Genomic DNA, 17,940 nt, shown 5'->3' with positions numbered 1-17,940 from the left:
TGCCTTCAGGGCTCTACCGGCTGGCCCTCTCCCCACACATCCCTGGCCTGCCTGTCAACATTACAGAAGATGCAACATTGCACACTGCCCATAAGCAACGTGCAGCCTCTCACAGTAACAAGAATTGCCTGCAATTCTCCTTACTTTGAGAGGCTGCATGTTGCAAAGAAGAACGAAGCAAGGTGGTGGGAGGGTGGAGGACAAAGCAAAGCAGGGGCTGCGGAGCTATTTCAAGGCCCCACATCGGCTTACTTGAAGGCCCTTCAGCCAGACCACCCATGCCAAACCCTCCCCCTCCCCCCCAGGGCAGCCACATCCCTTAACTAACCTGCTTTCCAGCTCTGTTCTCTCCTGTGTATAGTCTTTTGGACTAAGGTAAAAAAATAAAAACACTAGTAGTTCAGACCTTCCAACTTCTCATGAAGAAAAAAAAAATCTCGCGAAGTTGGAAAGTGTTTTTACCGTAGTCCCACAATACTTTTCTTGCCCTGCACGTGACAGTGGAGAACAGAGCTGGAAAGCAGGTTAGTGAAGAGATGTGACTGCCTTGGGAGGTATTTTTTTTTTGGGGGGGGGGTGAGGGACCTCTGTGTGTGTTGTGTAGAGAGGGGTGGGGCGGAGAGAACGTTGCTGCCAGCCTTGGATAACTGAGGTTGGATCGGATCTCTCTCTTTTTTTCTCTCTCTTTCTCACACACACCGTTCTTTCTTTGGGATCGCAGCACAGACGGCCCTTCCAGGATTGCAAGGCTGAAGGCTTTGGAAGGAGCATTTTGGGGATGTGTGTCTGTGCTGCAATCCCAAGTAAAGAAAGATCAGAAGGAAAAAGGGGGAGGAGGCCAGCAGCTGGGGAGGTGCTCTGGAGATCAGAGCCGAGTTGCACAGCCCTCGCTGGCTCATCTGATCAGCGGGCAGCAATTAAGGGGCTGAAACTCCAGGAGGTGACTGGGGAAGGGAAGGGCTGCCTCCTATCCTGGCCACGCCCACCCCGTCACTAGGGCTTATTTTCAGGGGAGGGCATATATGCCCACCCCAAAAATCAGACTTGGCCTTATTTTCGGGACATGTCCTATTTTCGGGGAAATACGGTAACTACTACAATATTATAGGTCTTTTCAGTCTTCTAGATTTCATTTAATTGGTAGAATGAAATTATGCTTTCTCTAACCAATGCACCTTGCTGAAACACTTCAGTTGCTTGGAATAAATTTTAAATATTTATAGTCTCAGAACATTCTGGCAGATATGAATTCTATGGAATCTCTGCTCTTTTTGTGAATTCTTTTTTTTCTGCCAAATTAGGTTGGCATTAAAACAAGGAAACTGAGTATAATCTACACAATGATTACAATATGCATTTATGAAAACAGATCTAAAAAGAAATTGTTGGGCCAATTGAATACATGGAAAATATTCCACCAGTTAGAAATAATGATTGCAAGCACAATATAGAGAGAGGATGTACATTTAAGAAGACATTTTGATGATGTGAGGGGAACATAGACAGCAGAAGGTGATAGATAAGAAATTTAAAACATAGACATTTAAATTTAATAAACTCTTGAATAAAGAATATTGCTTTCCTTTTTCATGAGGTGATTGTATTCTCCTTACACCTACTAAGACTGCCAGATCAGCTAACTCTACTGACAATCATTGGTCTTACATTGAATATGGAACAGTAGAGATCATTAACAAAATTAATATATAGAAATGTTAAATTTTTGAAGGATAGGGGAAAAAAAGATAGCATAATTAAGAAGAAAAAGTCATTAAGAGAAAGCTGTTAAATTGGAGATTTACAGTCATTTGCAAAGATCTTCAAAATCAGGAGTTTGATAGCTCTTTTAAACTAACAAATGTTATTAAAGCCATATGCTTTTATGAAGTACAGATATATAAGGTAACTAAACTGATGTAGGATTTAAAATTGGGATGAGGGACGCGAGGAAAAGACAGATTAATTATACAGATTAAATATGAGACTAAATTAATAATTATAACATGTTAAACAGCTATTGTATTTGTTAATACCTTCTGAGAAAGCCTAAAACCTTTTGATGTTTATGAATTCAGTAGACATTTGTTCATTTGTGATGTTTGTTTCTGTGGGATCTATAACGGAATGCTCTGGAAGATTAAAATGCTTTGCTACTATTTTCTCTTCTGATATTGATAACATATGTGATCCATTAATTCTTTTGCACAAAACCTGGTCCCATTTGTCTTATACAGAATTCCATCGCTGATGGCATATGTCTCATTAGTGAAAGAGCATTTGAAGGTGCCTATAATCCTGAGCATGAAGTTGCTGGGGCTGTGTGATGCTACAACTTAGAAATCTATGTTTGTTTCAGGGTTTGATCTCCATGTTAGTATCATCTCTCTATTACTGGTGGCTTATGAGTATTGACTTAAAGTTGGGTGATTTTCTATATGCACATTTAGGCCTGCCACCTGGTACTAAGAAAGTGCAGTGTCATTGTCCATTATAACATTGCCAGGGAGTTCAGTCTCTCAATTCAGCTGTATCTTGAGGTAGATGATGATGGTTAGGAAGCTAAGCAGAATAGCAATGGAAAAGTGATTTAACTGTACTGTAGAGGGAAGGAGGTTTCTGGGCTGGTTGTGTTTTGTCCCACTGTTATCCCGTTATTTTCTAAACAAGTGTTTTGTTCAAATGTGAAATAAAGAGATTCTAGGATAAATATTCTTCAGCCTCTATTACCACTATGCTTGTTGAATGAAATAGAGAAAAAAAAGGAAAAGCAGCTGGTGTAATGTTAACATACAAGAATATTAGGATTTTGGTAGAATACAAGAAATGTATGACTACAATGCTGTGGTAATTGAAAGATAGATATAGCAAAAGTTAAATGTTATGGAAAAATAAATTTTGTCTTCATGTTTACTGTGAGATAACATCATCATACCATCATGGTAGTTCCTTACTGAACTAATTGTGACTGGCAACCCTGTCGCTAAATGATGTAAAATGTCATGTCTACTACAATTGCTGGAATTTCAAGGATCAGTTATAAGTCCCTTTGTTCAGTGCCATTGTAACTTTGAACGGTTGCTAAACAAATAGTCATTAAGTGAGGACTGTATGGCTGAGTCAGTGGTTTTTGATTTTGCATTCTATCATAAGGATACTTTTGTCTTTTTACATCAACTCCATTCTGACAGTAGTATATGCATTTTTAAGAACGTCAGATTTCCTTGAAAAGAGCACATATTTAAGATTTTTAATTCTCTACTCTTTTCTGTTAGTAGCCCAGGGTTCTACAGCTGAACCAAATGAGGAAGAAGAAACTGAACAGGATTCTGAGAGCCCTGATAATAGCAGAGGCTTCCGGAGAACTATGGAAGCAGATTGCGGAATGGGAGATCAGATCAGCACCACAGAAGTAGCTGTAGATAGCAGTGCTGCTAGCAGCTCCTGTCCTAGTTGGCTACGCAAGGTAACTCACTGTTGCTATGGTTAGAAAAAAGGAAAAATAAAACTTTTTCTAATAGTTGTCTTGGAATTAATGGCTTTTCCAAAACATGTACTTTAAAATGACCCTTAAAAATTAATATTGAAAAAAACACAAGCATTTTTTTTTAAAAAAGTATACAGTATTTCTTTATGTAGATTAGATGAATTTATAATCCTGATGAGCAGTTAGTTTTTCTTCAACAGTTGAAACAATTATTCATTGTAGGCAGTATTTCTTTTGATAGGAATAGGAGATTGAATTCCATTTCATTCAGAATATGTATGTACTCAGTGTCTACTGCATATCTAATGCATCAGCAGCAATTACAATTTACCATGCTCAACATATTAGATAGAGCTAAAAGAAAATGTTTACTTTTAAAATAATTAATCGGCCACTCATTCTTTTCTTTTGTAACATCCAACATAAGCGTGTTGGATATCTTTATATTCTTATTTGCTTGCTCTCTTTGTGAAATAGGAGCTGGAGAATGCAGAGTTCATCCCAATGCCCCAAACCCCTTCTCTTGAAAGCTTAGCCTCTTCCAGATCTGACAAAGAAACTTTTCCCTACAATGAACTAAAAGGACTCCATATGCCTTCGCCCACACCAGTTGACATTAACGAATGCAAATCAGAATCTTGGGTAATGTAAATATCTATAAGTATATGGAAATAGTTTCTGTAGTTTGGGATCTGGATTGGAGGAAGAAATAAGGTGCAAAATGAAAAGCTTTAAAAATGTTTGTCTAAGAGATGAAGTACGATACATGAAATTATTAGGCTAAGAGGATTTACATAACTGAGAAAGAAATATAATTCAAACTGGTGTATGAGCGTGTAAGCTTTTAAGGTTGGATGACAGAAACTATTTGCCTCAAAACTATAAATAGAGATTTTAAAGAATTGTGTGAGGCCATTGCTAGTAAAGAACATTTCATTCTATCCTTATCATGGTTTCACAAAATCTGATTTTATCTTTTATGATTGTAAGCTGCCCAGAGTTGCCTTGAGCTAAGATACCGTGTTTCCCCGAAAAGAAGACCCGGTCTTATTTTCTTTTGACCCCCCCCCAAAAAACACCTAGGGCTTCTTTTCAGGGGGTTTAATTATTGATTCACCTTGTGGCAGTGGCACCAACAACCCCGCCCAGCAGGAGCCTACTGCCAACCCACTTCTTCTGCGGCTGCTTGCCACCCCTCGCATGCATCAACCCTGGCTTCCGTTTTGCTGTCAGAGCCTTCTGGAAAGCCCTCTGCAGCTGAGAAACGGGCTTCGGATTGACCCGCGCTGCACCTCCTGGCTTCTGTTTCATCTTCAGAGGTTTTCCAGAAGGCATCTGTAGCCGATAAAAGAGCTCCAGATTGGTCCAGACCTCTATTATCGGCTGCAGAGGGCTTTCTGGAAACCTCTGTTGGCAAAATGGAGGCCAGGGGCCACACGCGCAAGCAGCGGCAAGCGGCCACAGAAGACATGAGCCTGCAAGGCGAGGCAGGTGTTGGAGTGTACAAAGCCTGGTGAGTAGGGCAGCTCCACACACCCTATCCCCACCCTAACTTAATTTATACCGGTGTGCTTCACCCCATGCGTTCAAAAACATGATAGGGCTTCTTTTTGGGGTGGGTCATATTTTCAGGGAAACACGGTAGGTGGCCCATACATTTTATAAATAAATAAAACTGGGAAGACAAAAAATATGAAAACAGCACTAAAACCAAGCAGAAAGATTTACAAAAATGATGAAATCTTTCTCATTCCGAAAGAAATATATATTTCAGGTTTATAGCTAGAACATTTGCAGATTTGCTAATTAGCTAATTATTCTACAATTATTGTCAAGCTTCCAAGTAACATCCCCAACCAAGTAAAACTACGAGGCAGGCAATTCCTCAATGTTCTATTTTATTAGAGATGTCATATTGGCACATCTGGAAAAACCCGAATCTGAAAGCCCCCCAGGTTTTCCCTACCCAAAGGAAAGTCAAAGTCCCTTCCCCTGCACCCACATGTCCATCACATGGTCCAATCAATCTACCGCCCCAACTGGAGATGTTTCCCAGTCACATCTTTCCAGTTGCAGGCTGAACGTCCTTGACTCCCAGAGAAAAGAATGCTATTATGGCTATCTATCTCTACCCACTCCTTGCCACCCGCCTCCCAGTTTCCCACAGCAGGACTATGCACTAAATGTGGCAGCCCTGAAGATCCAAAGAGAAAGATGGCCTCCAGGGCTGACAATTATTTAGTATTTTGATCTAATCTCCCAGCTATGATTACCTATAGTGATTTGGAAAAGCATTGATTTTCAATTTTCTATAACACTTATTCATGAATATACTCAATTTTCTTTTTACAGCAGCTAGTCTTGGATTCAACAGAATCCTGTGATAGAGGGAAATTGCCTGTGGCATCATCTGAATGTAAATGCAGTTTTCTGCAGGCTGAAGTGGAACGTCTGAGTGGTTTAATATCAAAGTGCTTGGCAGATCAAGAAAAATTACAACAAGAAACTGCCCGTCTTAATGCCCAGCTGCAAGTTCTCTCTAGGAGACAAGGAACACACCAGGTAATTTTTTTACTGGGAAAAGCTAACAATTACATTCTAGAGTCAACAATACCTACACCTCCAAGCAAATCTGATGGGGCCTCAGTCACCCTAATTAACTGCAGCTTCTGAATGTGCTTCAAGGACAGCCTCATGTAAAGCACATTGCACTACCCCAATTCAGGAGGTGATTAAGGTGTGCATGACTAGGAACAGATTGGTGCACAACACAAAGTTGTGCAAAACTGCTCTTGGCCATGGTGGCTTATTCCTCAAACAAGATTTGGGAATCCAGAAGGCCCTCCAAATTGCACACTGGTTCTGTTTGTGGTAATACAAAAATTGTTCAGCACTATTGTCTTTAGGATGGCTTCTTTAAAGCAGGGGTCTCCAACCTTGGCAACTTTAAGACTTGTGGACTTCAACTCCCAGAATTCCTCAGACAGCTTTGCTGGCTGAGGAACTCTGGGAGTTGAAGTCCACAAGTTTTAAAGTTGCCACGGTTGGAGAACACTGCTTTAAAGGATAGTAAAACCACCCCCTGGGAAGCCTTAGCCAATCAATAGGGACATGGATTTGAATATACAGGTGGCTAAGATTGTAGTCCCTAGAACTTTCTTAGAACCCTAACTCATCAGGACTAACAGGATCAAATTCCACCCAGATAACCACAAATTAAACTGCATTAACCTTCATGGGATCTACTTCAAAGTTGGAGTTCAACTTGGAACAAATCTGAGTTAATTTATCTGATAAGTGCCTGGCATATTTGTTACAGAGAGTTTGCAAGTAATCTTCTGAACCAGCTCTTCCCCGAATGGCCCTGGTTATTTTAAACAAGTCTTTGGTGCTTATTCAGCCTAATTGGAAGCAAGTGGAACTAACTTTATATCATGTTCATTTATATTTCCCTGGTGAAACAACCAGGATGCTGATAAGATGATACCTTAAGAAAACACACTGGCTTTTTCCCCACTTTCTATTCCTTTTCAAACCCTTAAAGAATAAATACTGTAGCCAACGTTAAGAGATAAACTAGTTCATAAATAAGTTCCAGCTGAGTAGTTTTATGGGACATTTATGGGAAGTTTATACACTGCTCAAAAAAATAAAGGGAACACAAGCAGAAGACATCCGAGATCTGAATGAATGAAATAGCCTTATTAAATACTTTGTTCGTTACATACAGTAGTTTTGTGTTCCCTTTAGTTGTTTGAGCAGTGTATAAACTACTGTATATAAATAACAAAGTATTTAATAAGGCTATTTCATTCATTCAGATCTCGGATGTCTTCTGCTTGTGTTCCCTTTATTTTTTTGAGCAGTATATTTCTTTGACAATCTGAGCAAACAGCTGTTAGGCCTTCCATGACCATTTTATTTTTAGTACATGTGTGGAATAACAGATTAGAAAGCAATTGTGGTTAAACAAAATATCCAGTTGGACACATTTCATTGTACTACTGCCTGTAGATTTTTTTCAATTGTGAATATGTTTTCTTTTTAATCTGAACAGCTGGAATCTCATTCCAAAGCTACACAAACATCCAAAGAAGAGATGGAATCAGATCCAAAGCCTGACTTGGATTCTGAGTCCTGGTGTCTCCTTGGAACTGACTCATGCCGCTTTAGCCTGTAGTCTTTATATCCTGGAACATATTCATTTTCACACAACATTAACTACATGCAGAGAACAGCTTTCCTAGATTCAGGTCCTTCGTTAACAATGAAGTCAAGAGTCTCCATAGCCTCCATGTATGCAAGAGAGGAAGCACTGCCTTAAGCTATGAAACTAGGAGGGAATTTAGAGAGAGTGCGAACACTTAAATTCAAACCAATGTCTGTGCAGGTATGACAATGGTGAGTTCTCTCAGTGTATTGTTGAGTCGGTAACACTGTTCCCAGGAATGGTTCCAGCAGCAGCACTTCATTTACTTCCTAACTTTCAAAGAACAGCATTGAAACTGCAACAGTATTCACTTCATCTTCAAGCAATTCAAAGATGAAAAATGATTGAAAAGAGAAAGCCAGCAAACATCTACATTGACAGTAAAATTAAATGCTCTTAGTTACTTTTAGCTGATAAAGTTAAAGGAGAAGCATCTTAGCCTCTAAGAATGAAGTTTGAAGAAGGTGAAATATTAAAAAAAAAGTGGATGAAAACATCCCAACAGAAAAAAACAAGTTTCTATTTATATTCATTTCTAAACATATATACACGAGTCTGCAGGTAACTTATTTATATTTTAGGGATGTTGGAGAAAGACATCAAGCACCCCTTTTTTTCATTGCCGTTAAGCATTGTTCAAATGCAAAAGAACTGGCTGAACTCTTTCAGCTACTCTAAATCTCTAGCTCTAGAACTCAACAAGCACTGCTTTTGATGTCAGACAAAGAGTGATTGGAATTTGAAATCAGACACATTTACGACTTGACTCATATTCAGTTATTGGCCTGAATTCAATAAGAACTATGAAAAACCTCTTCTTTTTGCCCTAAATCAGTATTTTTGCTTCCATTCAATACTTAATGAAACTGGACTTAAACATTGCTTTTAACAAAGTATGTCACTTTGACCACAAATTATAGTGGTCACAATCAATTATCATACATCACTTCAGAACTTCTCTAGTATTATTACTAAACTATGCATGACAATTTTTTGAAGTATGTTGCTTTATTTTTCACATTTAAAAATGAAATTGATATTTTTGTTAATTGGATTACTTCACTATCTTACTCCTTTGGCATAGATATAATTTCTAAGAACTATTTCTGCATTTCTCTTTACAGTAGTATGGGGTTTTATTGCAGCTTAACTATAACCTTTAGAAAAAGTTCTTTTGTATGCTTGTGTCCCATTATTTTATTTGGTAGACCCTTGATTTTAATCTCAACTTCTCATATATCTCCAACATCTCTTACGTATTCTATAATTTTACCAGACTGAGAAAAGGAGAAGGTTAAACCAAATTTTGGTCTGTTAAAATATTTAATAGATCATTGTGCCATTTGGCTGATTTCTTGCCCTCCAAAAATTACTGAAGTTTTTTTTTTCACCCCATATGAAAATACTGTTTCATCAACAGAGGTTGTCTTTTTAGAAAAAAAACAATTATGTTGGGGCTACATCTAGTAAAAAAAAAAAATCATGGAGCAGATGAGAATCACTATTTTGCAAAGCACTGTTTTTATGTCTCAGTGCTCTGGAGTACTAACTCACTGTACCGAGTGGTGATCCCTCAGCAATACATGTGTGCCTTTAAACATAACACCGTCCAAGTTGTGCCTGTTACAGATCCTGATATATGCCCCAGCCCTGCTATGCAACCAAAGCAGAGATTTTGTCCCACTTAAAGGATGAAGGGAAAAGGTCAAAGTGCCTTTTAGAAGTCCATTTCCCTTCTCCCTTTTTTAGCAGTGCTAGTTCTTAAATGACGGTTACTTACTAGCATTGCTGTTGATCTATTATATTGAAATTCAACGTATGAAAACTATTTTGTTGTAATCTGTTTTTCTAAAATGCAATAGTGGAATGGTTTGATGTTTTCTGTTTAAATAAATTTTGACACTCAATTGTTTCTGTCCTGATTAATTCTAATAGAAATTGAAGATATTTCAAGGAGAACACATTTAAGGTTGCTTGATTCTACATTTATCATGATCAGACATTGTCCACATTTTCACAGGCAATGTTTATCTTCTTCCTCCTACTGCTGTTTTTTTTAATATGTTCAAATGGGTGCTGCTTTACTTTTTAGAAATTCTACTGAAAGATATGAAAATCTTACAACACTTAAAACCAATCATTTTTCTGTATATATTGTTTATACCTTTTAGTCCTTTTAGCTTGTCATTATGGTTACAGATAGTTCTCACTTAACAACCACTCATGCCACAATGACTTTGAATTTATGACAGGACTGAGTAGTATTTACAATGGGTCCTCAAGTTCCAGCCATCCCAGCAACCCTATGTTAATCTGATTGTTATTTGTGACCTTCGTTGGCTTCTCACAAGCAAAGTCAATAGAGGAGCTGGCAAGGAAAGTCACAAGTCATCTAGTAAATCACTTGCACTCTCCCCCATCCAGCAGCAGCTATCTCTGCCCCGGTGGGCTCATACTTCACCATGCAGATTACGCCCCACACCCCAGCAACAGACACCCCCCCCCTCTGCTCAGGAGCAACCACCCAGAGCCTTGCTGCCCTATGCCAGCCACCTGCGTAACTTCTGCTCAGCAGCAGCCACTTACCTACCTGCCAGCTTGCTGGCAAGTACCTGGGACTTACTTAATAACCCATGATCCTTGCTTATACAGCAACAGAGAGTATGGGATTGCCATTACTATGTGATGTCGCATTACTCCATGCTCTACAACCACACTGCTTAGTAATGGAAAACTTCAGTCCCATATGATCATTATTAACGGAAGACTGCTTATATCAAGAATATAAATTAATACAACACTAATCAAGATGATGAGTAGCACACATCAATCACTTATATTCATTTGGTGTTGATTGGATCATACATAATCAGGCTTGAACAAAGAATACTGATAAGACCACCTTTCATTTATATAATAGTGTGTCTTGAAGAAAAACAGCTACATATCAGATAATTGATAAGGGGATTACACACCACTTTTTGGTTCCTGAGTATTGGGTATACAAAGAAGATAAATACCATTAGAAAGTAGAACCACCAGCACTATTCAAACTCTGCTGAAATATACCTTTCTGGAAAATACAGGACAGGTTAATCAGAACAGGTTAATGCATGCAACAGAAAATCAGAACAGGTTAATGCATCTGCATGTTTGATTTAGACAGGAAGAACACAATTTCTTTGGGAAGGTTTGCACATTCTTATGACATTCATGATAGTAAATCTAATATGGAAGAGGAAAAATCTCTCAATATAGTTCGAGTTCATTCAACAAACAGTAGAATTATGAAGCACCACTTCTAGTAACTTTTATATCACCAATCTCTGCCATTTTATTAAAAAAATACATTTGAAAAGATTGCCTATTTATTGATCCTGAACAGATAGGAAAAGCATGCTGCAGACCCTATGAGATAAATTTTTTTTTAGGGTGGATTCAAGGAAGAAAGCCGCCTCTGCCATCACATCTGCCTATCAGGGTTCCAAGTAACCCCCCCCCAAGACTCTGAGGCTAGAAGTTCCTCAAAGTTCCATTTTATTGGAAATGTCATATTGGCACATCTGGAAAACCCAAATCTGAAAGCTTCCAGGTTTTCCCACCCAAAGGAAAGTCGAAGTTCCTTTCCCTGCAGCCACAAATCCATCACATGGTCCAATCAGTGCACCATCCCAACTGGAGATGCCTCCAGTCACGCCACTCCAGGTGTAGGCAGAATGTCCTTGATTCCCAGAGAAAGAATGTTGCTATGGCTAGATATATCTACAACTCCATGCAATCCCCCTTCCCAATAGCACTAAGTGTGACAGCCGTGAAGATCCAAAGATGGCCTCCAGGGCTGACACTGCCTATGGAACATTTTACCCCCTAAGATGAGGTTGGCTCCCCACTTTTAGTTTTCTAGAATAAGACCTGGCTCTATTAGCATGGGGATCCAACGCTGGCATGCAACTCTGGGCTTCTAGCCTGGTGTCTTAACCACTAAACTGGCTCTCTTTTTAGTTTCTTAACTTTGTTTTTTAACTTTGTCTATTTTTGTATAGATGTTATATTTTTTATTTGTAAACTGCCCCGAGACATTTAGATAGTGAGATGGGGCGTATAAATTTGATTAATAAATAAAAATAAAATAAGAGAGAATATGTGACAAATATTGCAATCAGGGGTAATATACTGTATCACTTTAAGACATTTTGAGATTCAGCTTAATCTTAGAGTATCCAAAAAAGGTCTTCATGCAGAAATTGTATCCAAAAAAGGTCTTCATGCAGAAATCTTTTTCTTACTGTACACATTAGACTTATCCATATTGAAACTATAGGATAGCTTTCTAAAAGACAAGGACATAGTTCAAGGAAAATAAAGCTAACTACTGCCTTCTCTCCAACAGACGTGAAGACAACAGTACAGAACTATAAACACTTCTGACCTATAATGAAAAAGCAAACATTGGTCCTCCCATTAATACAACTTCAATTTACCATGATATACTAATATAATACCCATGCTTGTATAAACAATTTAAGATTTGTAAAACAAACTGAATTTATTATTCCATTTGAATTTGAGCCACAAGCCAGAATCTGTTGTGAGATGGGCAGCTACATAAATTTTATGTAAATAAAAATATTTTTTTTATTTCTCAAAAATTAAAGAACTGCATATACAAGCACAGTCATAGCAAACCGGGATTAATGACAAATTTTGCATATTGTTCCTTGTGCAAATTTCTCCAAAAGTAAAATATAGTCACAGAATCCAACAATAAGATCATCTTGTATTTTACCTCATCAAGCTCTAATAAAATCTGATTTGATAAATACCAGTAATATAAATGGCTATTACTCAAGAGATGAAATCTGAGCTTTGTTTCATTATGAAGTAATTTAAATCTAAGTATGGTGCAAAAGAGTTATTAAAGTTTCCTTTCTGAAGCTGGATAGAAAAATAAGAACAAGAAGTTGGTGAAAGCAAAGTTTCCTGCTTAAATCCATTTGACATTTTGTTAGTGAAACAGCATAACAGAATAAGAGTTGGAAAGGACCTTGGAGATCAAGTTCAGCCCCCTGCTCAAGCAGGAAATCCTATACCATTGGTTGTCCAATATCCTCTTGAAAATCTCTGTTGTTCCATTGATTAATTGTTCTGTCAGGAAAGTTCTAGTCTCCTTGATTACTTTCCATCCATTGCTTCTTGTTCTACTTCAGATGCTTGACTCCATTGCTTCTTTGTGGTAGCCCCTTAGATCCTGGAACTCCACTATCATGTCACCCTTTATTCCTTCTTTTCATCAAACTAGACACACCCCAATTCCTGCAAAAAATCTTCATATGCTTTAGCTTCCAACAAAATTAGCAGCATGGGCAACAATTATTTTTCACATTACATAAATACTGAATTTTAAACATTCTATTATTCAAAATGAAGCTTTCCAGTTTCCTTGAAATTTTAAGTTAGCACCAGATCATTGAAAATTTGAGGCTCAGATAAAACTAGCAATTCAATTTTGGGGAATCTTATACTATACTCTGCTAAGTGTGTTATGCAAAATTGGTATTTTCCAAACAAAACATTCATCCATATGTTTCCACTTTCAGCAAATACATTTGCTTTTGCAAGCAACTTAAGTTCTATATATTTTATTATAGACCATGTTTGTTGCCTGAAGACAGCTAATTTGCTTATAAATATGTTTATTCCATTTGTTTACTGATTGTTCTAGTTGACCTATTCCCAGATATTTTAATCATTTATGTGTTAGCAAAGGCAGAGCTAAACGAATACCCACTTCCAAATAACTATCTCTGTTTCCTTTCACTGATCTTAAAGTTGTATAGAGTTGAAAATCAGGTACAATTATGCTATAAAGAACAATCCATCCAAACTTCCCCCCCTTTTTAACAGGAATTTTTATAGATTAAAGTGAGGAAGACTAACCTTATGCAATAGGAAACAAAACTGAATGTAAAGCTGTTCCCAGCTAATATAAATAGCAGTATGTAATACAATGAAATAGCTCTTACTCTTCTCCAGCTATCATTCTAATATTTAAAATATGAATTTTCTAGAATATGGGTGCTTTTTGTTATGGTACTCAGCACAGAAATGGGAATCATTTATCTCTGGCAGCTCATACAAAAAATAATTGATCTCGGATGCCATCAAAGAGTCACAAGTATAGCCATGATTTATAAGAACTTAATATTTCTTCCAATTTTTAATAGGCCTTTTTGCAGGGCCCTTCTTCTATGTTCTAAGAAACAGACAAAAATTCCACTGCAAAATATGCAAGGAATCTCAGGGAACCATTTTTTCAGAATACAAAATTTCAAGATGATAAAAACAAAGCCACTTTTTGTCCGTCTACCAGTAGGTGCCTTGACCTGTAGTATAAAGGGGTTAATGATCATTTAAAATTAGTGGATTTCTCATTGGTTTTACACTGAAACTGCTTCTCAATAGCATCAAACTGATAAAAACTGCAAGAAACCAAAGTATGATTACACCAGTTGTAGATGTCATCTTGTCTATTTACTAGCAACGCTTTTTTTGATGTGGTGGTGGAGGTCTATTCTTAATGTTCTTGCACTTGGGAATATGTCTCTCAGCAACCTTAGGTGCAAACTGACGAGTACAATATGGACACAATTTGTAATCTGGATTTTCCATAGCTGGTGCTGGGGGAAGATCTGAGGCCTTTCCCCCTTTGGAGATGATGCGCTGCACTTCACGAGCCCTGCGCAAAGTCTTGATGAAAGAGTCATGCTTCTGTCTCCAATTGCTTTGTTTAGATGTAGAATTGCTTTGCTTGGGAGTCTCAGGACTTTGGCTGGAAGTTTTTTTCTGCAGCAAGAAGGGGAAGTGGGAAAAATAATTTAAAATAATTAACGCAACTTTGTTAGCTCATACTGTGATCATTCCTGTAACTAATTTTTTTTATGGCAATTAATAGCATTTAAGCTTATATAGCAATAGTATAGCAATTTAGGCTATGTAAAGCCCCATAGTGCTTTACAGCACTCTCTGGGCACTTTACAATGTAGAAGTATTATTTACATATTGCTCCCAACAATCTGGGTCCTCTTTTTTCCGACCCCGAAGGATGGAAAGCTGAGTCAACCCTGAACTCTAGGTTTTGGGCAGAGTTAGCCTGCGATACTGCACTTTAACCATTGTGGCACCAGGGCTGTCTATAAAAGCTCTTTACAGAAGTTTATATTGTCATATATAAGATTAGGTTATTTCTAATGCCATACATTTTGAATTTTTTAAATTAGATAACTGGGACTATAAAATGTATGTAAAGGGTGAACTTTATTAATTTTTAAAAGTCATTTCCACTTCTTCCTTATGTCATTTCAAGCTGATAATATAACATTCTTAATCTATGCCATCATTAAAGTATCTCAATACCATAATTGAATTGTGAATGAAACTTACTGCAGTAGAATGTTATGAATTGGATAGATAGTGTGAAGAAGATAGCTTTTGATCCTACTACATTATTTTCCTTCATCATCCTAAATATAAACTATTTCTTCATTTTGTGGTTTTCCCTAAAACCAATTGTCATTCTGTCTTGTTGCAGTGACTTTTGAGCATTCATTACAGATTCTTTAATATAACAATTTTAACCATTTGTTTTCACATTCTCATTGCCTCCTAGTTCACTAATAATAAAGGTTAAAAAAAAAGTTAAACTTGCTCTAGTATCTTAATAGACTAATGCTCTAGTAACATTAATGGAGATTTTGCCTTAGTTTTTCGTGTCTTCCGAACATCATTTTCAGCAGTCATCATATTTATTACTGCATTTAAATGATGAAAATTAAAAACTAATTATGGACCATCAAGTGATATTAAGAAAGAGGTCCGTTTTAAAGAAAGGTCAGAAGAAAAAGACTGAACAGTATCTTACCCAGGTGCTGCTCAACAAGCTTAAGGCTGTTAAACATAAGAGTTAGAAAATGCATTAAGAACCCCCATATAAACCACAGAAGCAGGATATATTTAATAAATTAGTATGCACATCACCTGTGAAATATATGAGCCCTTCAAGAGATGATATGTCTCCAATTCAGTACCCTTTGCTCTAGCCTTGCTTGAATCAAACACTTTTCTCTTGGATCCATAATTTTTTCTGCAAATATTCATATGTTTCTCCAATCTGGAGCAGTAAAGTTTCCGTCTGCAAAAACTACATTCTCCCCAAACTTCTATATCATTCTGGACCTCTATATATGATGGTTCTGCTGCCACTGATTCTGCATGGCCTACTGGGGTTCCTGTTGGAGAACAAGACTGCTTGTGTACAGATGCTGGTTCTAGGCTGTGAGTGGAAGAAATATTGGAGAAGTTATCTCTAATTTTATTGTTGCTAGCTATCAATCGTTGCTTTTTGAGCCTTTCCATATGAAGTGTTTGTGGAAGCAGGGCAGTCCCAATTGAAGCTATGACAATCTCCGGAACAAGCATTTTTTTATCATCATCTTTATCACATTGTGCGGTAGATTTGGAATCATAATCTTGAGAAATAGCTGACATTTTTTTCTCAGGCATCCATAATCCTCCTTGCTCTCTTCTTGCTTCTGCTTTAGTCTGCTGTCTTTTCCATTGGATTTTACGGAGCTCTTCTTCTGTTTTCCTTAGTTTCTCCCTAAGGAGAGCCTCCTTTCGCTGGATTTCCTCCTCCAAACTTCGTCCAGCAGCCTCCAGTTTTTGAATATAGCCTGACTCTGCTCTTTGTGAATGAGAAGTTGTTCTATTAGATTGTTGTACAGAAAAAGGAGAGTGCACCCCTACAGGCTGAGCCTTCACCGCATGTGACACTTTTGTTTTCTCTGAACTAATCCCACAGGAAGGAATCTCTGTTGCTGGTGCATTTCCAACTTGCCAAGAACTTGGTAAGGGACCATTCCCAGATTTTGGGTGAAAAACCGGCTTAAGTGGATATGCTCTGTCAACACCTTCTCTCCGCTTCATTCTCCAGTGGGAAGGCACAGTGCTGGCCTGACCCTTGAAACACCAGTTATGGGGGCCAGCAGAATAAAAACCTGCTTTCTCTAAGCCCAACTGATTATTTTCTGCAGGCTGAGTACACGAAGAGCTCCGCTCTTTGAGAACATGAAGATCTTTCAATTTCTTATCTTTACAGCACACAAGTTGTTGCTGAATATTATTCCTCAGATGTTCTAACTGGGACTGTTCTTTAAGAACTTCAGGATGACATCTTTCCTGGCTTGTTGCAGGAAGACTGGAATTGGATGCTATTGGATCCATATGCGAACACACAGCCAGCTGCAACTGAGCCATTCAGCATTTCCACTAAATCTGAAGAAATGCAACAAATTATATACATGCTATAATTCCTGCTCTCATTCTAGAATTCTATTCCTTTATTATGATTGAGAAAATATGATCTGACTGCAAGTAATCTAAATGAATGTTGACCTCCAACAAAATCAATGTAGGATTTCAGCTATGATCAATAAAAACAACTGTGCAAATGAAATAATGTATTTTAGCAGTACTGCATTGCTTCTAATATAACTCACAATATCTGAATGTGGAAACCATAAAAAACAACCACATCCATACCTATCTTATTCTGGATAATTATTAGATTGCCCACAATGCTAACCCTGTGTGTATCATTAGTCTACCAGTGCTGACCCAAAGGTACTTTTTCAAAAGGCAACTGGACTTTTTTACTTTTCCTTGAAGGAAAAACAAAGAACTCCAGTTGCCTTCTGAAAAAATACCTTTGGGACAACTATGACCTGGATGACTGAGAATCTCCACAGATCTACCAGTGCTGAATTCCTGCTGCTGCACCTACGTGGTTGGGACAATGAGAAGATAATACTATTAATGTACCATCTTCCCTGATGCTTCTCTTCCTGTGGATGACCTCAGTGCAATCTTAGAATATCCTTATCTCCATATCCATGGGATTTCAATGTCCGTGCTGAAACTGCTCAATAAAAAGCACCTCAAGATTTAATAACTCCCTTGATTACTATGAGTCTATTCCAATTTACATATGACCTGCATATATAAAAGGTTACACTCAGGATTTAGTAATATTATTCTGAGTGACAGCTAATAGTAATAGCACTTATATAAGTCCTCACAGTGCTTTACAGCCCTCTCTAAGAAGTTTACAGAGTCAGCATATTCCCCCAACAATCTGGATCCTCACTTTACCGACCTCAGAAGAATGGAACACTGAGTCAATCTTGAACCA

The 17,940-nt window shown here is 37.7% G+C and overlaps 2 protein-coding genes across 3 annotated transcripts in view; one reads left to right on the top strand and one right to left on the bottom strand.

Annotated features, from left to right (window-relative positions):
- The window catches only part of NEK9 (NIMA related kinase 9), a 36,336-nt gene extending 26,735 nt beyond the window's left edge, over positions 1-9,601 (top strand). The window contains exons 19-22 of one of the 2 annotated variants that reach the window (XM_070940923.1): positions 3,273-3,463; positions 3,962-4,126; positions 5,837-6,046; positions 7,542-9,601. In XM_070940923.1, coding sequence (XP_070797024.1) covers positions 3,273-3,463; positions 3,962-4,126; positions 5,837-6,046; positions 7,542-7,664 — 689 coding nt within the window. In that variant the 3' untranslated portion in view covers positions 7,665-9,601. Of the gene's footprint in view, positions 1-2,234; positions 2,316-3,272; positions 3,464-3,961; positions 4,127-5,836; positions 6,047-7,541 lie in introns of those variants that run through there. The other variant, XM_070940932.1, reaches the window with a different exon arrangement.
- Positions 9,602-13,898: 4,297 nt separating this feature from the next.
- ZC2HC1C (zinc finger C2HC-type containing 1C) lies at positions 13,899-17,013 on the bottom strand. The gene is made up of 2 exons (XM_070931414.1): positions 15,729-17,013; positions 13,899-14,537 (listed from the first exon to the last, which is right to left on the bottom strand). The coding sequence occupies exons 1-2, from the start codon at positions 17,004-17,006 to the stop codon at positions 14,229-14,231; spliced, it is 1,587 nt and encodes a 528-aa protein (XP_070787515.1). The 5' UTR covers positions 17,007-17,013; the 3' UTR covers positions 13,899-14,228.
- Positions 17,014-17,940: the final 927 nt, after the last annotated feature.

Source organism: Pituophis catenifer, unplaced genomic scaffold (genome assembly GCF_029215685.1).
Source record: "Pituophis catenifer annectens isolate HBS135680 unplaced genomic scaffold, rPitCat1.0.hap2 SCAF_1, whole genome shotgun sequence".
Classification (NCBI taxonomy): domain Eukaryota; kingdom Metazoa; phylum Chordata; class Lepidosauria; order Squamata; family Colubridae; genus Pituophis; species Pituophis catenifer.
This window is presented reverse-complemented; position numbering and strand designations above follow the sequence as displayed.